The following is a 22,071-nucleotide window of genomic DNA, read 5'->3' on the forward strand; positions in this document are numbered from 1 at the left end:
GAGTCATAAGACAAGATCAGCTACCAACGGGGAGGAGAGAGGGTGTTGGGGAGGGGGGGTCTTAGAATTAAGCCCTGAGGGATTCCAAAATTTAGAGGTTGGTGAGAAGAGAAGTCAAAGGGACTAAGGAGAAGGATCTAAGCCTATTAGAGCCAGATCCTACTCATTACAATTTCATGTCTTACCACTCTCTGCCTCATGTCTCTAGACTGGCCACACTGGTCTTCTTGCTGTTCCCTCAATACACCAAACATACTCCTGCCTCACGGTCTTTGCACTTGCTGCTTTCTCTATTTGGAACACCCATCCCCAAGATCTTTGCAAGTTGCATCCCCAAATCTCATCTAGATCTCTTGCCACATCTTCCAAACTTTCTGACTACTCTATCCAAAACGCCCCCCGACTGCAACCACTCATTATACTCTCTATCCCCTGCCCTGTTTTATTTTTCATTATAGTACTTATTACCATAAATATTGTCAGTCATTTACTTAACAAATATCTTCAGAGCACCTAATATGACATTCTAAAGCAGGGATTCTCAACTGGGGATCTCTAGCAATGTCTAGAGACGTATTTAATTGTTATAACTGGGCAGGAAGCTATTGGCATCCAGTGGGTAGAGGCCAAGGATGCTGCTAAAAATCCTACAAGCCAAAAGATAGCCCCTACAGCAAAGAATTATCTTGCACACAATGTCAGTAGTGCAGAGGCTGAAAAATCCTGCTCTAAAGCAATAGATAAAACTCTGTGCGCTCATGGAGCTTACATTCTAGTGTAAATATTATATTATATATTTAGTTGGTTACTTTCTCTCTCCTTTTAATACTTTATTAGCAACACTAGACAGAACCTGGAACACAGCACGAGTTCAACAAATATTTGTTGCATGAATGAATAAAAAACAGTTTTTTCTACCCACATCACTTAAGGAGTTAGAAAGTGACAGAATGCATTACTCCTTACTAAAATATTCATCATTCCCCTACCCACATATTAAACCAGTATGCTTACAACTCAGAGAATGAAGAAAATTCATCTTTCGGTAGCACACCCTGGACCTGTACTTTTGCTCTTCTTGGCAATGACGACATCTAGAAGAAACAGAACATAAAATCAGCAACACTTGAATATTCTGATTACTGGCTACAAATAATGGGTCATTCAAAACTAACACTTCATAGAAAAAAATGAAAACAATGATGTTTACTCATAAGCCCAAACACCAGTTTCCCCTGCTATGTAGCTGTCAATTAAAAGAGTAGCTGGCTGGGCATGATGGCTCATGCCTGTAATCCCAGTACTTTGGGAGTACAAGGAGGGTGGATCACCTGAAGTCAGGAGTTCGAGACCAGCCTGGCCAACATGGTGAAACTCAGTCTCTACTAAAAATAAAAAATTAGCCAGGCATGGTGGTGGGCGCCTGAAATCCCAGCTACTCGGGAGCCTGAGGCAGGAGAATCACTTGAACCTGGGAGGTGGAGGTTGCAGTGAGCTGAGATTGTACCACTGCACTCCAGCCAGGGCGACAGAGTGAGACTCGGTCTCAAAAAAAAAAAAAAGAGAGAGAGGAGCTAACAGTCTTCCAATGATTTAAAAGCCTTAAGAGTATGGGCCATCTTTTGAAAAATATAAACTCCTAAAGGGTGATATCCTATAGGAGAATTGTGGGCTTCATTTTTTAAGAATTGTGTGCTTAAGTATTCTGTGTTATTTTATGATAATACTATCAGGCAGCCACTTATAAAGTCCTTTATTAAACTATATCTCAAAGACAGAAACTTTTTTTCCTATTCTATGTATTCTTTTTTTTTTTTTTGAGACAGAGTTTCGCTCTTGCTGCCCAGGCTGGAGTGCGATAGCACGATTTCGGCTCACCGCAAGGTCCACCTCCTGGGTTCAAGCAATTCTCCTGCCTCAGCCTCCCTAGTAGCTGGGATTACAGGCATGCGCCACCGCACCCAGCTAATTTTGTATTTTTAGTGGAGACATGGTTTCTCCATGTTGGTCAGGCTGGTCTCGAACTCCCGACCTCAGGTGATCCGCCCACCTCGGCCTCCCAAAGAGCTGGGATTACAGGCGTGAGTCACCGTGCCCAGCCTATTCTATATATTCTTAATGCATAAAGTAGAGGTCTCTCTACAAAGTCGGCAATGAAATAAATGATGCTGATTGACTGAGTAAGCAGCCAGGTTATTCTTAAAACAAGATAACCATTCCCTTATAATAAAAGCTCATAGGCCGGGCGTGGTGGCTCAAGTCTATAATCCCAGCACTTTGGGAGGCCCAGATGGGCGGATCACGAGGTCAGGAGATCGAGACCATCCTGGCTAAAACGGTGAAACCCCATCTCTACTGAAAAATACAAAAAACTAGCCGGGCGAAGTTGCAGGTGCCTGTAGTCCCAGCTACTTGGGAGGCTGAGGCAGGAGAATGGCGTGAATCCGGGAGGCGGAGCTTGCAGTGAGCTGAGTTTGCACCACTGCACTCCAGCCTGGGCGACAGAGCAAGACTCCGTCTCAAAAAAAAAAAAAAAAAAAAAAGCTCATTAAACTTAAATAAAATGATTACTCACTAAGTGACTAAAAACTATTTACCAAATTCGAAGGCCAAGCTGTAAAAAAAAGTTAAGACAACCAGAGACATCACATAATACAGGAAAGTAAATAAAATTACTTTAGCTGTTAAGATTAATTATCTAAAGAATGTATGTCAAACCATAAGGACTGCACTAGACTCTGACATGTTTGGAAACCTTCAAACAAGTTTCTGACCCAGTCATATGTTATAATGCCTCTGGTTCTAACATTCACTTAGAACAGGAAGTAATCTCTCATGGAAATACTAAAGGGTTGTCACAAAAGGGAATTCTCCCAGCAGCTATAGCTCAACTCAGTCCAGTAAGCGCACAATGATTGGGCAAAACAGTGCTCAGAGGGAACCAACAGAACAACAGGAAAGCAGTCTGCAGGAAGTAGACAGGATAATCTTCCATCTTTCCCTTCACTCTCTTTTTGGCATATTAGGTTATAAAGGTCATCTTTTCTCAAATTAGCACTTTTTAGACATTGATCATGAAAGAACAGATAATTGTGATTTCTATATTATGTGTATCTTGCCACAACAAAATAAGAATGAAGGAAGTTAGTGTATGACAAGGGTGGTATTTCAAATCAGGGCAGGGCAAAAATTGATTATTCAATAAATGGTATTGAGACACCTAGCTATTCCTCTAGAAGAAAAAAAAGAGTTTAATTCCTATCTCTACGCCATTAACAAAAATTTATTCCCTAATAACTAATAGTTTAAAATGTACAAAATAAAACTACAAAAGAACCAAGAAACAAAGGTGATTCTTTTCATACTCTTGAGTGGGGATGGGGAAATGGAGGTTTTCCTAAATATTACTCCTCAAATTCCAAAACCAAAAAGACTAACAGATTGCAACACATAAACATTAAAATCCCAAGCCAGTAGTGGGGGCATTTGAGAAACCAAGCCAATTTACCCTGCAGTATTCTCAAAAAATAAAACAAAAAAATTCACATGAAGCAGTAGTTGATACCTTTGGAACTAAAAGGTGAAAGGGGTTAGGGCTGTGTGTAAACTGACAAAGGAATAGCTCTAGGTGTCCTACCTCACTTCATTCTATTAGGCAACTGCCCCAGGAAAAAGTCTGTAACTTTATTCTCTGGAGAAGGTATTAATGAAACAGTCTCTAGACTGTGGGCATGGGGACCATACAGACTGAATTCTAAAGGCAGAGAACCCTAGTCTTCTGCCACTAAGATCCCAAAATACGGCCTTCTAGGGAGAAGAATGGGAAGGCTTTTCTCTGGAGAATCTAACCAATGCAAGAGTAAAAACTTGAAGGTGCTAAGCTTCCCATCAAACCCACCTGCCCAGATCACCTTACAATCACTCTTACCACCACATTCTACAATATGCCTGAATTCAGAACATTCTCACACAGACTACCATATACCAATTCTATCTCCACACTTCAGCCTTAACAGAAATGTGTTTAAAATAGGGACAGGCAAACGCTTGGCAGGCTTATGCTTTCGCTTAACCATTATCCTTAAAGAAGGCTCCCCTGAATCAAATATTTCCAACTTATTATTCCTCTTTATTAGGCACCCTGAAAGCAATATACTATGGAAACATGAGTAAGTTGTAATATTTATTTTCACAAATGGAAAAAATATGAATGTAAAAGGAAAGGTGGGAAAGCAGAATCTGCATGAACACACAAGCCAATTTCAAGCATATCAGATTTAGAAAGAATACATACAAAAGCTGAAGACCTGGAAATTATGTCTTTAAAACTACCTATGACAGGTACAACCCCAGGAGTATGTATTCTCCAGTTTAAACACCAATATTCTTGAGGCCTGTTTCTCCATCTCCACTATTCCCACGTCCTCTTACTTTGTATCATAAAACCATCATAAAACCTGTTAGATTAACCAAAACCTCATCCATCTCCACGGTTTTACACACCGATGTCACCTAGTCATTAACAATCCTAATCCCTCCATCCCAAATCTTGCCTTTAACATTCAGATTTCCATAATAACTGCCTGTCTCTGAAACTATTTACATGTCTCACAGTTAACTAAACTTAACACATCCACAATGGAACTCTTGATGACCATTTCTTGCTCTAAAACCTGTTCCTATTGCAGTCCTTCCCATCGCAATAAGTGGCATCCACCTACTTGCTAAGCCAGAACCTTAAAAAAAATATTTTTTTTGAGACGGTCTCATTCTGTCACCCAGCCTGGCGTGATCTCAGCTCACTGCAATCCCCACCTTCTGGGTTCAAGCAATTCTCCTGCCTTAGCCTCCTGAGTAACCGGGATTAGAGGCATGCACCACCACACCCAGCTAATTTTTGCATTTTTAGTAGAGACGGGGTTTGTCACATTGGCCAGGCTGGTCTCAAATTCCTGACCTCAGGTGATCTGCCTGCCTCGGCCTCCCGAAGCGCTGGGATTACAAGTGTGAGCCACAGCGCCTGGCCAGAAAATTTTTTAACAGCTTCATTGCCATTTAACTGACATGCAATACACTGCACGTTTAAAGTGTACAAATTTGGTAAGTTTTGACATATGTAAACACATCACTATAATCAAGAAAATGAACATATTATCATCCTCCGAAGTTCCATTTGCTAAGTCAAAATGTTGCAAATCTTTTTTTCTTTCATCTCCCATATCCAGACTATTAGTAAGTCATATAAGATCTTCCTCCAAAGTATGTCTTGAATCTCCACAATCTTCAGTGAGTCTTCAGTCCTCAACCTCCCTCACTTGAACTACTACACTAGCCTCTTAACTGCCCTCCCTGCTTCCACACTTGCCCCTGCAACTCATTCTCCACTTATCAACTCAAGATCATTTAGAAAATGCTTTAGAAACACCAAATTACTTCCCACCCCATCCTTCACTTAGAATCAAGCCACATTTTTTATGATTGCCTTCCAAAAGGCCCTGTCGGCCGGAGCCTGCCCACCTTTCTAACCACCTTTACTACTTGCTGGAGCTCCTCAGCTCTTGTCACAGCATTCTTTCCCACCTCAGGTTCTCTATGCCTGGAGTATTCTTCCCCCTGCTTGTCAATTGGCTGGCTCCTTGCGTCCCTTAGATCTTAACGTTTTAGGCCTAAAATAGGTTTCTCAGTTATATTTTAAAAGGAGCCTATTTACTTCCTGTATACAGTAGTAGGTTATAACAATCTATAATTATTCTTTTATTTTACTTGTTTATTGCCCGCATTGCTGTCAAGAGAGTAAATACCATGAAAGAAGGAAATGCATGCGACTTATTCACTTCCATATCACAGAGCCCAGCACTTAACAGATGCCCTACAACTATTAAATGAACATAATACGTGCAAATATGGTCTCTACAGAGGAATATACATTTATTTTCCACCACTCTTAGGCAATGCCACACATTGCACTCATCTCTTTCTGAAGAAATGATGGCACATAAGAACAGTCCTATTCTTCAGTGACTTGGGATTTTTCCCTCCTTTCAAACTATCTTAATCACTGTGGGCACATGAGCATATTCCAAATCAATAATTTGGAGGTTGCTATGATGTTACTAAGGGAAGAGCCACTAAACTAGGACGACTGAAAATCAGGAGTAAGGGGCAAAAGGACGTGTACACGAACGAATACTAAATTACAACTGGGGAAAAAAAATTTTAATTCAAGAAGGCGAACAAAAGAGGATGATTTCTTAAGAGGCACCTAAACAAGTTTCCCTGAAGGATCAACAGAGTGCTCGAATATTAGCAGATTCCCAAGTCACAAAAACAAAATACTAGAGCTGAAAGAACCTCTGACATCAGATAGTCCTGTTATATTCAGAAACCTGAGACCCAATGAGGTGAAACAGTTTACTCAAAGGGGAAAGATATGTGGCAAAGGACTATAGCCCTGTGCCTGGAATACCGAGACTAGTCTGGTTTCCCATTCCACACACATTATGTTAATGACATGTCACGTGAGGGGTTCGAGGAAAGTTGCCTACAGAGTTGCCAATTCATTCCTTTCCTCCGGTTACTGAGCGCCTCCTAGATGCCAGGCGCACGACAGAAGGTGCAGTTGATTCAGACAGGGCCACCATGACCGTGAAAAGGATGCTTCCTCTCCCACCTCCGATAATTTTAGGTACAAAAACAATCCACGTAAATTAGCCGGGCGTGGTGGCGTGCGCCTGTAGTCCCAGATACTCGGGAGGCTGAGGCAGGAGAATGGCGTGAACCCGGGAGGCGGAGTTTGCAGTGAGCCGAGATCGCGCCACTGCACTCCAGCCTGGGCGAGAGCGACACTCCGTCTCCAAAAAAAAAAAAAAAAAAAATTCAGGTTTGCCCAGGCTTTTCCATGTCTGTTAGGCGCTAACAGCTGCAGCAATTTGGCTGAAAGGAGGTGTCACGAGGTAGCTAGGAGGGGTTTTCGGGTGGTAGGTTGTAAGAGACAGCTGACAGTAAGATGCAATGAACTTCTCACTTTTAAAAAAGGGGTGTTATTGCCCAAATGAGCGCTCAGAACTTTTTTAATGGTCCCAAAAATACCGGAGCCCGGGCGCCGGGCTCTTGAGAACCCGCAAGACGACCGCCAAGGAGCACGCACAGCTCACCTTCCCGCTCGGCACGTCAGAAGACCCGGGATTCCGTGTGTGCCACCGCACCTTCCGGTTCCCGCCGGAAGTTTTTCAAACGCCGGAAGGTCCGCCTCGCTTCTTCCGGACCAAGTTAGCCGCAGGCTACCAAGGCGCCGCACTACTGGGGCGGGGCGGAGCCAGGCTGGACGGAGGCGGGGCTGGAGCGAGGATCCCCAGAAGTGCCGGGGTGGGGCTGGTTCGTAGAAATGAAAAATGACTCTTTTTTAATGTGTTTTTTAACCGAGCACACTAAACTCTTAAGCCCACAGATACAGCGAAGTAAATTAGGTTATGGAAGTAGGGAAGGCCGGGCGCGGTGGCTCACGCCTGTAATCCCAGCACTTTGGGAGGCCGAGGCGGACGGATCACGAGGTCAGGAGATAGAGACCATCCTGACTAACACGGTTAAGCCCTGTCTACTAAAAACTTCAAAAAATTAGCTGGGCGTGGTGGCGGGCGCCTGTAGTCCCAGCTACTCGGGAGGCTGAGGCTGGAGAATGGCGTGAACCCGGGAGGCGGAGCTTGCAGTGAGCTGAAATCGTGCCACTGCACTCCAACGTGGGAGACAGAGGGAGACTCCGTCTCAAAAAAAAATTAAAATTAAAAATAAAAGTAGGGAAATAAGGCTGCTGTTGTCTACATTCGAGTTTAACAGATCAAAACCCCATGGATTTGTTTTAGAAAATTCTAAAAAGCAGTTTTCCACTGCTAATGACTTATTTCCAGGGACTCTTGAGTACTGAACAGCCTAGCAAGTTATTGAAATTACCTGTGAATGTGCCGTGTTGCAAATCTACCCAAAGTGATCATAGATTTTACTGGATAATTATTGTGAGTGGGGGGAAAAGAAACCAAAACCAGAACTCTTTCTAAATTTAGTAAATCTAATCTTCTATATCTGAGATTTTTGGCCACAAAAAATCAGTTTCCGAGATTGTTTAGGGATTTTTTTTTTCCTTTTTGATTAGCACAGTCGTATGTTGCCTTTCGTGATGGTTCCAGAAGGCGTAGAATTGTCTACTACAATCACAGTCTCCTTCACAATTTATGGCCCTGAAAAAATACTAGAAAACACTGGTAAAGATTGTGGGAAGAGAAACCAGATCATAGAAATCAACAACAATAATTTACTGTTTACTATTCACCTACTTTTGATGTTGCATTTGCTACACAGGTTTATGGTAAGGGGTTGTCTTGGTCAGTTTTCTGCTGCTATAACCAAATACCGCAGACTGGTAGATTTATAAAGAAAAAGAGATTTGTTTGGCTCGTAGTTCTGAAGGCTGGGAAGTCCAAGACAGAGGGCATTGTTGTTGTGTCAAAACATGATGGAGGGGCTCACACTGGGGTGGGTATGTGAGCCCAATTGACTCCCGAAATAACTAACCCTCCTGTAATAATGGAATTAACTCATTCATGACCTAATCATTTCCTAAAGGTCCCACCTCTTCATACTATTACAATGACAAATTTCAACTTGAATTTTGAAGGAGACATTCAAATCATTGCAGAGGTAATGAGGGTAAAGGTGAACCAATATACTGCAAAGTCTTTTGACATAATTCCTGCCCTGGAGGAATTTACGACCAAGAGTAGGAACCAGATACAGCCACAAGAAGCAGAGACACCTGCAAAACAGTCTAGATTCAAGGGTTGGGGTATGCAGGTAGCAGCTTCACTACAGTGAGGAGGAGAGTAAAAGTGGGCCAGTAAAGCATTGAACCTTGACTTTCCTCTCGCTACAAGGGATTTTTGCCTTACAGCTGGGGAAGAAGAAAAAATCACTAAAATAAATAGCCTGTTAAGATTTTAGACATCAGACATCTGGAAAAATAAAACCTGAAGCAGCTTTCTCTAAAATTAAATTATGTAAGTAGTGGCCTACTCTAAAGGCAAATAAGGACTGTCCAGAGAATATTTCCCTTGGAATTCTGCAGGAGAGCCACTCCTACTACAGGCTGTCAAGGAAAATTTGTAATCACTTAAGTATAAACCAGGCCCTGCCACAAAAACTGCCTTTTCTGTCTAGGACCTTGCTCAATCTATTGTTTACTTTTGGATCTCAAGTGCTGAATTCCAAGAAATTTATGGGTTTAGACTGAGAGCCTGGAATAATCTGTACACCCACTTGAGACTATGCAATAGGGTTTGGGAGTAATGGAAACATGTTTTGGATTTGATTGGAGGTTGTTTTATCACTCCAAAGTATATAGCTCTTCCCGTGATTTTCACTGGTATATTATCATTTGTATGTTATTTTCTGTTTTCAAGTCCTTTCCCTATGGGTCTAGCTCCCTAGGGCAAATGTAATAATAATAGTAATAACTTACCTTTATTGATTGCTTACCTGTACCAGGCACTAAGTTAATGCTTTTAGATGTATTTATGTATATAATTCACAAATTACCCCAATGCAATATTGCTATTAAACCATTTTTATAAATGAGAATTCCAGGTATAGAGAAACTAAATAATTCATCCGAGGTCACATCAGCTGATAAATTGTAGATCTGAGATTCAAATCCAATAATCTGCTTTACTCCAAAGCAAGTACTCTTAAAGGCATCCACATACAATTTGCTGTCTATCCGCAAGGGATTGGTCTGAGGATCCCCCACAGATACCAAAATTTACAGATACTCAACCAATCACTGATAGAAAAAGTAGGCCCACCATATCTGCAGGTTCCATATCCACGAATGCAGATACAGATGGCCAGCTGTACCGCAAACTCAAAGCGAAGACCATTTCTCACTCCACTATGGTGGCCAGTGAGACTCGTAATGTTTAAGGTGCTCCGGAACTGTTGAATCTCTAAATACTGTAAGTAAAGTACTATCTAATCACCTAAAACATAACAAAACTATTCTCTCTAGTGGCCTCAAACTAAGTTTCACAAGAACAAAAATTCTTAATATATTAATAGATGCAACTGTTTCACCTACTAATAGATATTTGGATCTAGGAACTAAGTCTTGGTAATTTTTTATCTTCCCCTCTCCAACTTCTCCCTCCACCCACACAGTGCCTAATAATGCTTAATATATAATAGGTACTCAATAAGATAGTAGACTAACTCCTGGACCCAAAAACATGTCTAAAGTAAAAACAAATTTTCCTCCCCTGTCCACCTTCTCCTTCCACCCACACAGTGCTTAATAATGCTTGACATATAATAGACACTCAATAAAATAGTAGACTAACTCCTGGACCCAATAATTTGTCTAGAGTATAAACAAATTTCTCTTATGAGAAAAGTAAGTTAAAGCTCTTGACACAGAACGTGGGTTGCCATTTTAAAAATCAAGTGTACTTATGAAAATTCAAACATTTTATCTCTGAGAGTCAATCAGTGTGATGGTTAATTTTAGGTGTCAACTGGATTAAGGGATACCCAGACAGCTGATAACGCATTATTTCTGTGTTGTGTCTGTGAGAGTATTTCCAGAAGAGACTGACATTTGAATCAGTAGACTAAGTAAGGAAGATCTGCCCTCGCCCAATTTCAGTGGACACTATCCAATTGGCTGAGGCCCAGATAGAACAAAGAAGAAAGGAATATTTTCTTTCTCTCTTTTTTGGAGCTGGGACACCCTTTTTCTCCTGCCTTTAAGCATTAGAACTCCACATTCCTTTGGACTCCAGGACTTAAATCAGTGTACCCTCTCAGCCCCATGTTCTCAGGCTTTTGGCCATGCAGTGAGAGTTACATCATTGGTTTCTCTGGTTCTGAGACCTTCAGACTTGGACTGAGCCGTACTACCAGCTTCCCTGGCCCTCCAGCTTGCAGATGGCCGATCATTGGCCTTCTCAGTCTCTATAATTTTGTGAGCTGTTAACCTACAAAATTTTTTCTCATATGTCTTTATGCTGTATTTATTATACACACACAAACACACACACACCCTACTGGTTCTGTTTCTCTGGAGAACTCTAATACAACTAGCAAAGGCAAAAGATAATGACTGTTTTAGATTAAAGAATGCACAAACTGAGCCCTAGTTCAAAAATTTGCATATTTAATTAGCCAGGCACGGTGGTGGGCGCCTGTGGTCCCAGCTACTCTAGAGGCTGAGGCAGGAGAATCGCTTGAGCCCAGGAGGTGGATGTTGCAGTGAGCCAAGATTGCGCCACTGCACTCTGCGCTCCAGCCTGGGCGACAGAATGAAACTCCATCTCAAAAAAAAAAAAAAAAAGTACATATTAGCTCCTATCTTCCCTCTTTTCCCGCTGTCAGACGTTCTTATTCCTAAACACTAAAAGTCTTTGGCTTCAACGAGCTTCTCTGACTAATTCAGCCAGAAATCTAGAGATTTACTGCAAAATCTAAGAGACTAGTAAACAGAGAGAGGTCTACTTCTGTTTCCCAAATGAAAAAGGAGTTTCTTATTAGTGAGTCTGACCAGGCTGGTAGGTGGGTTCTCAATCTTGGCCTGTCCTATTACCTCTTTCAGTCTGGCTGGGAACAGCAGCATGATTCCAAAGTGCTAGACCAGTGCTGATGCCATTGTTCTAGCCAGAGTAACTTTGTCGGTCTTTCTTAAGAAAGAGTAAAGATTCAAGAGATTAAAACCTGAGTCTTTATTAAATATTAAATGGATCTGGAGGAGGCATGAGTTAAAGCTGAGGAAATTAATTGTACAGATTTGTCAAGGAATTGTAATCAAAGGAAAGTGATTACATACATTTAAATTTATCTCACACAAAGCAAAATTATGGAAACTGCATATTGAAATACAATATAATTTATATCTTTAGGTGAAAATTAAAATGTTCGGTGCTTTATCCTACTTATTTTGTACAAATTCCCAAGGTATTTTGTAATGAATGCAGTTATAAATAGGATTAAGACACATAAAAAACATAAATATTAGATGAAATACCATATCTATTGCATGATCACTCTTCCACTCATCACTTACCTTGCAAAGTCACTGGCTAAGAGCCATTCAATTGGTTGCAATCATGAGTAAACATGTCGAAATTTTTTCTCCTGGTAACTTTCTCATCAGTAGTGCTCAGGGACCATCTCAAAGGCCTAAAATATCTATTAAACAGTCTGAGATTCAAGTATGGAAACCCCAGAGGGCTCATTAAGATCCTAATGATGCCATGGCTGGCTGGGTTTCGAGGAAGGAATAAATGGCACCATAATGGGCCAGATTTATTTTAGTCAAATCTAGACTAACCACAGGTAGCCATGTCTGGATACTGTAATTCAGAACTAAATGTTATATCTAGTACCATTGGTCCGTCTTCCACCTTAATAAATTGAGATTATCCTGCAAAGTGCTTGCTTGAAACATTCATCTAGGAATGCATATGGTCAGAATTTTAGTACTAGAGCCTTCGCATACTGCAATTCAAATTCAGAAAAGCATGGTGTGTCAGATCAGTCTATGTTCAAATTTATGTGTACTTTTTTTAGTCAGGTTTATTGAAGTATAATTTACATAGAGTAAAAGTCAGCTTTTTTATTCTTGCAAACACATAGAGTTATGTAACCATCACCACAATCAACATATAGAACACTTTAATCATTCAAAAAAATGCCCTTTTATAGTCAATCTTCTCCCCCTCCCCCAGCCCCTGGCAAACCACTCATCTGTTTTCTGTTCCAATAATTTTACCTTTTCCAGAATGTCTTTATTAGTCCATTCTCATACTGCTATGAAGAAATACTCGAGACTGGATAATTTACAAAGGAAAGAGGTTTAATTGACTCACAGTTCCCCATTGCTGGGGAGGCCTCAGGAAGCTTAAAATCATGGCGGAAGGCAAAGGAGAAGCAGGCATCTTCTTCACAGGGTGGCAGGACAGAGTAAGTGCCAGCAGGGGAAATGCTAGACACTTATAAAACCATCAGATCTCGTGAGACTCATTCACTATCATGAGGACAGCATGGAGGGAACCACCCCCATGATCCAATTACCTCCACCTAGTCCCACCCTGGAAATGTGGGGATTATGGAGATTTGGGGGATTACATTTCAAGATGAGATTTTGGGTGGGGACACAGCCAAACAATATCAATATGATGTAAATGGAATCACATGACATATAACCATTTGAGTCTCATTTCTTTCACTTATTATAATACATTCGAGATTAATCCACATCATTGCATGCATCAGTAGTTTATTTTTATTGTCAGTTAGCATTCGATTGTGTGGGTATACCACAGTTTGTTTATGCATTCATCAGTTGATAGACTTAAGTGGTTTCTACTTTTTGGCTGTTATGAATAATGCTGCTATGAACATCCATGTACAAGTTTTTGTATGGACATATGTTTTCATTTCTCTTGGGTAAATAAACACCTAGGAACAGAATTGCTGAGTCATAAGTGTGTCTTTAGTTTTATAACAAACTACTAAATTGTTTTTCAAAGTAGCTGTATCATTCTGCATTCCCACCAGCAATGCGTGAGAGTTCCAATTGTACCACATTTTTGCCAGAACTTGATGCTGTCAGGTTTTTAAATTTTTTGGCATCCTAATATGCATATTGCATTTCCCTTATGACTAATAATTTTTATTAGTAATGCATTTATTTGCCCTCCACATATCTTCTTTGGTGAAGTGTCTGTTAAAATCTTTTGTCAATTTTTAATTGGACTTTTTGTTTATTGAATTATGAGAGTTATTTATATATTGTCGATACCAGTCCTTTATCAAATATGACATCTGGCTTCAAGAGTTGTATGTTATCACAGGCAACTGTCAACATAGTAGCACACAGAAAAATGATTCCTTCGTTGACCACAAAGAAAACTTTACTATGGCCAAGCATCCTTCAAGAAGCTGACAGGTGAAATCAAAACCACCAACATTTTTATCATATGGAAACTTTCCTAACCCCAACATCAATGCAGATAGAACACATTCTTTGCAGAAAAATGACCTAATTTCACAGTGAAAGATGATAAAATTATGAGCTTAAAGTACATGAGTTATACTAAAAGAATGTTTTAAAATTGGGAAAGTGGCACTTATAAGCTTTAGCAAATAACGTAGAAAGTTAGCTGCGTCATAATGTTCATATAATATAACTGGGTATTTTGTTTAGATTGGACCATGATCTGAATATAAGAAAATTTGGATTGTTTACCAAGAAACTCCTGTAGCATCCTGGAATATAAAGTTTAGCAGAAGTATGTATTGCATATACAAGGGCCTCTCATGACTTCCTACTATAAGTTTTTGTCATTCAGAACATCCCAGGTCTGTAATTCCTGTAACTTTCAGGACTGTTACTAGAAATCATGTAGCTAGTGTCATACGCGTCCATATGAAGAGACCACCAAACAGGCTTTGTGTGAGCAATAAAGCTTTTTAATCACCTGAGTGCAGGCGGGCTGAGTCCGAAAAGAGAGTCAGCGAAGGGAGATAAGGGTGGGGCCATTTTATAGGATTTGGGTAGGTAAAGGAAAATAACAGTCAAAGGGGGGTTGTTCTCTGGAGGGCAGGAGTGGGGGTCACAAGGTGCTCAGTGGGGGAGATTTTTGAGCCAGCATGAGCCAGGAAAAGGAATTTCACAAGATAATGTCATCCTTTATGGCAAAGATGGGCCATTTTCACTTCTTTTGTGGTGGAATGTCATCAGTTAAGGCGGGGCAGGGCATTTGCACTTCTTTTGTGATTCTTCAGTTACTTCAGGTCATCTGGGTGTATACATGCAAGTCACAGGGGATTCGGTGGCTTGGCTTGGGCTCAGAGGCCTGACAGCTAGTACGTATCAAATTTTAATTTACCTAAGAACCACCAGGAGAGCTTTTTAAAAATCCCAATGTCCAAATTTAATTTGGGATCTTAACCCCAAGATCTCAAATTAATGGGTCTAAGGTAGTATCTATGTGTCTATGATGACACCAGGTGATTCTGATGGGGTGTTCTATGCACTACAGAAAGATTACCCTAATTCTTAGTGTGTACTTTGCTTAGAAAGCTAGAGAACTAGGCCGGGCGTGGTGGCTCAAGCCTGTAATCCCAGCACTTTGGGAGGCCGAGACGGGCGGATCACGAGGTCAGGAGATCGAGACCATCCTGGCTAACACAGTGAAACCCCGTCTCTACTAAAAAATACAAAAAATAGCCGGGGGAAGTGGCGAGCACCTGTAGTCCCTGCGACTCGGGAGGCTGAGGCAGGAGAATGGCGCAAACCCGGGAGGCGGAGCTTGCAGTGAGCTGAGATCCGGCCACTGCACTCCAGCCTGGGCAACAGCGCGAGACTCCATCTCACAAAAAAAAAAAAAAAAAAGAAAGAAAGCTAGAGAACTGAGCTACAGCAATATGGTTTTGAAATATTGTATAACATTTTATGGGACTTACCCTTAAACATGCCCTTCCAAAAGGCAGACCAGATATTCACAGTTCTTGCTAGCCACATTGACTACTATTGTATAGTTTATTAATCAAAAATAATAAAAGTAGCTAACCCTTATAGATTGCCTTAATATCTTCAACATATTGTAATAAACACTTTATATACTTATTTTAGGGCTTTCACATTTTTGTTTCATTTTTTAGTTTTTAAAATAGTCATTTGAGACAGATAGGTGATATACTTATCTCCATTTTAAGAGGATGAAATTGAAGCCTAGGGAATTTAAGTATTTTAGCCAAAGATACAGAGCAAAATTTATTTATCAAAACCTCAAGAACTAAAAAATAATAATTATTATATGCAGTACCTGCTTCAACTAAATCTGCATTTGTTAGTGATCTATTGCTGCAAATACATTATCCCAAAATGTTTTTTAATGTTGTAAATATTTTCAATAATCCACTGGCTCTCCTGGCAAACAACCTGCACGAGCTGAAGTCCCGAGAGCCAGAGTCAGAATAAGGGAGAGTGCCTATTCAAAGATATATTAAAATAATCAATATGCCAGATTATTTCAAAATATAAGAAACATAATTTTGGGTTTTTTTTTTATTTAAAAGCAGTAGACTTCATTTAGTAGACAAATAATGGTGTTAAAGTCTTTACTGGTAATATACAAGAAAGTCATACTATATTGATGGTGTCGACTCAATTTTTTTTTTAAAACAGGGTCTCCCTCTGTCACCCAGGCTGGAGTCAAGTGATACGATCATGGCTCACTGCAAACTCAACTTCCCAGGCTCAGGTGATCCTCCTACCTCAGCCTCCCAAGTAGCTGGGACTAAAAGCATGTGCCACCACACCTGGCTAATTTTTTGTATTTTTAGTAGAGATGGGGTTTCACCATGTTGCCCGAACTGGCCTCGAACTCCTGGGCTCAAGCAATCTGCCTGCCTCGGCCTCCCAAAGTGCTGGAATTATAGGCATGAGCCACCGTGCCTGGTCAGTGTCAACTCAATTGAAGGGCAAAAAGAATGCTATGCCTGAATAGTGCACAGTTCAAATGAACACCAGAATAAGTCTGAATTAATAGAAGAAGAGAAAGAGAAAAAAAAAAAAAAAGGAAGGAGGAGAAGGAATAGGAGGGGAGAAGAGGAGAAGAGGAGAAACCTCACTCAAATGTATTCTTCTTTGAATGTTTTAAGAAGTCACCCAGAATTTGGACCTGAGCAAAGCCTACTTGTTCTCTGTGACCATATGTCATATTTATTTCCTACAGAAACAGAAATCCTCATGAAGTTCACATCAAAAGTCTATGGGTTTGGTGGGGTATGAAATGGTTCTGGCCATAAGCTGTCATTCTAATTCTATCAAACCTTCCTTAGTCTACATGACCATGGAGAATCATTTCAGAGAGTTTCTAGGGTTGAGTCAGCAGGTGTCAATGCAGGTGGGGCCATGGAGTAAATGTCTGTAAAGCAGAAAAAGCTTTGACATAATTTAGGTCATCAAAGAAATATCCTGTGACTTTTTCAGAGGATGTTTGAAATAGCATGGTCTCTGTTAATAGAAATATGTAGTTTAGGTCGGGCATGGTGGCTCGTGCCTGTAATCCCAACACTTTGGGAGGCTGAGGCGGGCAGATCATGAGGTCAGGAGTTCGAGACCAGCCTGACCAACATGGTAAAACCCCGCCTCTACTAAATATACAAAAATTAGCCGGGTGTGGTGGTGCACACCTGTAATCCCAGCTACTCAGGAGGCTAAGGCAGGAGAATCGCTTGAACCCGGGAGGCAGAGGTTGCCGTGAGCTGAGATCATGCCATTGCACTCCAGCCTAGGCGACAGAGCGAGACTCCACCTCAAAAACAAAGAAAAAAAAGAAGTATGTATTTTTGAGTAAAACTATCCCTGAAGTGCTGAGAAACTGATTTACCCATTTGCTCTTCGTTTTGAACTCGAACTACTTCTGCCACCTACTCTTGTCACCCCTGCCAATTTTTGAGTCATAGGAAACTATTCCATTGCTTTTATTTTCACCAGCAATGGGCAGGGGAAGGAAACTCAAGCATATTAAATATGCTACTTGTTAGGTGCTTTGTGGGAAGAAAATTGAGATTTTGTTTGCTTGACTGTTTTTTAAGATTGAAGTGGGACTTCCAGCCTTGGTAGGGTGAAGAGGTCAGTAAATCCTCTCTCCTTTCCCCATCCAAGAAACTGGAAAACTGGAGAATGTTGTCCAAAAATGACACTTCAGGGCTCTGTGATATGTATTGCAAATATTTTTTCTCAGTTTATCATTTGCCTCTTAATTTTACTTATAATGATTTTCCCATCAGAAAATGTTCAATTTATATGGTTGACCTCTGAGATTTATGCCATACTTGTAAAGAATTTTCTCACTCTGAGAAAGGTCTCATAGTCACTGGGAAACCAATTCACACTAGTCATTATCTTGCATTAATTTTCTTGGTTTTATTTTTGGCTTCTTGATGAGATTTGGAAAGCAATCTAGAGTCCTAGTGGGAGATTGAGATAATGCTCTAGTTTCCTGATAAGATTTGAAAAAACCTTAGCTTCATTAGCAGCATATTTTTAAAACATCATCTGTTCTGTGACAAGTTCTCCCATTTCGCTGTGTCTGGATATCACCTAGAAAACTTGCTTAAAATACTGATTCCCCAGTCTGACTTCCAGAGAGAGAGAGTTGGGTGGGGCCTGGGAAATCTGCCTTTTTAATCAAGTTCCAAATTACAGTGATGTGGATCATCTACCAGCTGCACTCTGTAATACCCTGGTTCAGGGGCATTTTATTCCATTTGACCAAATTTAGGCTAGGTCTCCCATAGGGGAGTACATCAATCAGGGTCCCAGTAGGAGACAAATGTTGCATTCAAATCAAGATACACTGTTTGCAAGGGTGTGGGCAAGGAAGAGGGGACCACAGGAGGAAATAAAAGAATGCTGCTATAACCTCTGGACCTGAAGGCATGATGACGAGGAATGGTTACTGTAGCTGGAGAGAGTCCTGTATGGTTGGCCCCCTTGAGAGGAGCAGTAAATATAGTTGATCTCTTTGGTTAAGGGACACAGCCAAACTGAGTTGGCAAAAGTGGAGAATACATACCCTGACTTCGTCTCCCATGCCCCTCCACCCCCAACCCCGATTTCCTGCTAGAGTCCCCCATAAGCCAAACTCAGCTGAAAGCTGGTGGGTGTGAGCCCTTGAGGTTGCCCATAGAGGTCAGCCTCCTGGGGCAGAAAGTAGGGTGGAGAAAAGTGGCAAGTAGATCTGAGGAACAAAGAAAGGATATCTGGCCCAGGACCTATGGAAGAATTACATCACAAAGTACAAGATGTGTGACAGAGAAAGAAAAGCCACAGGGAAACAGGCAAGCCAGTGATTCTTAAAGGGAAATCACAGGAAAGAAGATTTGGGAGTAAAACTTATCATCTGTTATTTAAATAAGAAAACCGTATTTTCTGTACCATAGATTGGAACAAATAGTCTATGCTTTGCTTTGAAAAGTTAGTACAGGTAATGTTTTATGTTAGTTGCACATTGAATCATCAGTCTTATTGAAAAGTAAATTTATATTAAATTATTAAATTAAGTCTGGCCTAATTCTAGAAAATGTCGTTATTGCATCCATACCCCAAACAAACAAGCCACAAAAGAAATGTTCATTTTACTGCTGGGTTTTAAGTTGACTTCACCCTGTAACAACTTGCTGATAAGAGTGAACCACAAATGCCAACAAAGATTGATAGTAATAACCCTGGAGCCTGCCCTTTCCACACCAACCAGCACTGGCTTGGATTCTGTCTATGTCAAACTTGAAAGCTCTGGCCCTGAAAATTGTATCTCTATTCTGCATTAACCTTTTTGACTTATTTATAGACCTAGTATCATAAATCTTCACTGGTTATCCGTTATTCTTTGCCATGCAGGATTGCTAGGATTGATTTTGCTTACTTCAGATTTAGCGTGGCTTTTTTGTGCATATAATATTCAGCATGGTCTGGGAAGTGGCTATTTGCATTTCTAAATATCCTCATCAACAGGAAGGAATCAACAGTGATCCCTTTAGTGCCATGCACAACTGCCAACATCTTACAGTTATTTCCGGAATCTCCTGGTTCATTTAGCAAATACCACATATGAGCCATCATAGTAACTCAATTGTCAAGTGCGTTGGTGCCAATTAAACTGTTTTTCTTTTCTTCTCAAGATGTTTCTCTCATTTCCCTACAGGCTGTTCTATGGTTCTGTTGGAAGTCAAAATCTAGTAAGAGCAGAGCATCTGATATATTTGTGTCTTTCCTTACAGAACAATTGCATCAACAGGAAGGTAAAGAAAACAATGAGGAAAACAGTTGTGTTGAACTTAATTTTAACCAATAAAGATCTGGTTAATGATTTAAACATGACCAAAACCTTGGGAGAAAGGAATGATATCATTTAAAGTTAGTCCCTGACCAGGCGCCATGTTGGACCCTGCATTAAGAGAGAAGCATACAGTGGCAAAGCCCTACCTTCACAGTGCTCATTGGCCATCTCTAGGAACAAACACAGAACTGCATGCAAATCTCTGCGAAGTCATGGTTTTGCAAGGGCTCATGTCCAGTTGTACTTTTTAAATTGGAATCTATTGTCCTAATGTTTTATTTGTTGAGATTTGTGGTGTGATTCAAAATGTGAAAGATACAAAAGGAAATGCAATAGAAATTCTGTCACTCTGTTTCTTAGCTACCTAGTTCTCCTCCCTATGAGCACTTCATTTTACCAGTTTCTTGAGAATCCTTTCAAACAAAATACTGTGCATATGTAAACAAATGCAAATAATATATTTTATCAAACATAAGATGCCATGGATTGCAAGATGTGCCATTGTGACGTATACTACTACAAAAGAAAAATTTGTTAAAGCCCTGACAATTAAACTATGACATGGTATCTGTTACACAATGCATTCTAATTTCAGAGACAACAAATGTGAAAATGTATGCATCTTAGAATGAATGAGACTAAGTGTGGTGGCTCACTCCTGTAATCCCAGCACTTTGGAAGGCCAAGGGAGGATCACTTGAGCCCAGGAGTTTGATACCAGCCTGGGCAACATAGCAGGACCCCTGTCTCTACAAAAAAAAAAAAAAAAGGCTGGAAATGGTGGTGTATGCTTGTAGCCCCAGCTACTCAGGAGGCTGAGGCAGGAGGATCACTTCAGTCCAGGATTTTAATGGGCAACATGGTAAGACTCCAACTCTTTTTTAAAAATTGTTTTAAAAGAGGAACTTATGTCTGACATAAAATAAAACAAAAAGTATGATGAAATCTAGATCTTTTACAGAAGTTACAACCTCTGAGCCTGAACAAATACAAACCACAGCACCAAAACAAACACACAGGTGTGACAGTCAGTGTTGTGGACTTTTGTGAAGTAATGAAGAAGAGGGGACTTTAGAAGAGGTAAAAGATTATTGCTGGCCAGGTGCAGTGGCTCACGCCTGTAATCCCAGCACTTTGGGAGGCTGAGGCGGGCAGATCACGAGGTCAGGAGTTCGAGACCAGCTTGGCCAATATGGTGAAACCCCGTCTCTACTAAAAAATACAAAAATTAGCCAGGAGTGGTGGCACACGCCTGTAGTCCCAGCTGCTCAGGAGGCTGAGGCAGGAGAATCGCTTGAACCTGGGAGGGGGAGGTTGCAGTGAGCCAAGATCGTGCCACTGCACTCCAGCCTGGGTGACAGAGTAAGGCTCCGTCTCAAAAAAAAAAAAAAAAAAAAAAAAAAAAAAGATTATTACAATGTGGAAACTGTAGATTAGAAAAAACATGGAGTAGTAAAATTTTCCATCCACAACAAGGTTGAGAATACATTATTAAACAGATGGTTTGTTAGATTTAAAGAGTAAAAATGGCATACATTTTTAATTTTTAAATAAGGAGATGATTAGAAAGAACCAGGAATATACACAGGAATATTATGCCACAGCTGGGTTGTGGCTGTGATATGGGGAAAGAACCAAGGAGACGCTTGCTTTGGCAGGCCCTTAAATGAGTATACCCTATATAGAATTTCCTGTCTCTGATGCTGTGAGTAATACACTACAGAGAACAACAGTATAACAGGGTGAAGAATGGAACTGGTTCAAGTCCTGTTTCAGACAATAACTAGTTAGAATGGGCAAGTCAATTTATTTTGTTTTTTCTTCTCTAAAATAAGGAGATTGCATCTGTTAATTCCTAAATTCCTTTCTACTGTCTGATGTTATCTGTGATATATTGGTGGAAGTGATGAAGAAATCTGGATTAGGTTCCCATCGAATTCCAATCAGTCTGACATCTGGGACCTCGTGAGAGGCCTAGAGCAGAGCCACTCAGCTAAGCCATTGCTGGATTCCTGACTCTGAGTCGGTGTAAGACAATATATGCTTATAGCTTTAAGCCACTAGGTTTTAGGGTAATTTGTTTCACAGCAGTATCGGACTAGGACTAATATGCACACTTAAAGAGACACTGACAAGACTAAGTATGTCCCAAGAAGGACAGCCAGGAGGGCACTAGGTT

General features: G+C 40.6%; 1 protein-coding gene across 1 annotated transcript in view; it reads right to left on the bottom strand.

Annotated features, from left to right (window-relative positions):
- SRBD1 (S1 RNA binding domain 1) overlaps positions 1–7,214 on the bottom strand; it is a 221,757-nt gene extending 214,543 nt beyond the window's left edge. The window contains exons 1-2 of the mRNA XM_007970760.3: positions 7,155–7,214; positions 1,015–1,094 (exon numbers count right to left, since the gene is read on the bottom strand). Coding sequence (XP_007968951.1) covers positions 1,015–1,094 — 80 coding nt within the window. The 5' untranslated portion in view covers positions 7,155–7,214. The remainder of the gene's footprint in view (positions 1–1,014; positions 1,095–7,154) is intronic.
- Between the last annotated feature and the right edge of the window lie 14,857 nt (positions 7,215–22,071).

The sequence above is a fragment of the Chlorocebus sabaeus genome, chromosome 14 (genome assembly GCF_047675955.1).
Source record: "Chlorocebus sabaeus isolate Y175 chromosome 14, mChlSab1.0.hap1, whole genome shotgun sequence".
Lineage (NCBI taxonomy): Eukaryota > Metazoa > Chordata > Mammalia > Primates > Cercopithecidae > Chlorocebus > Chlorocebus sabaeus.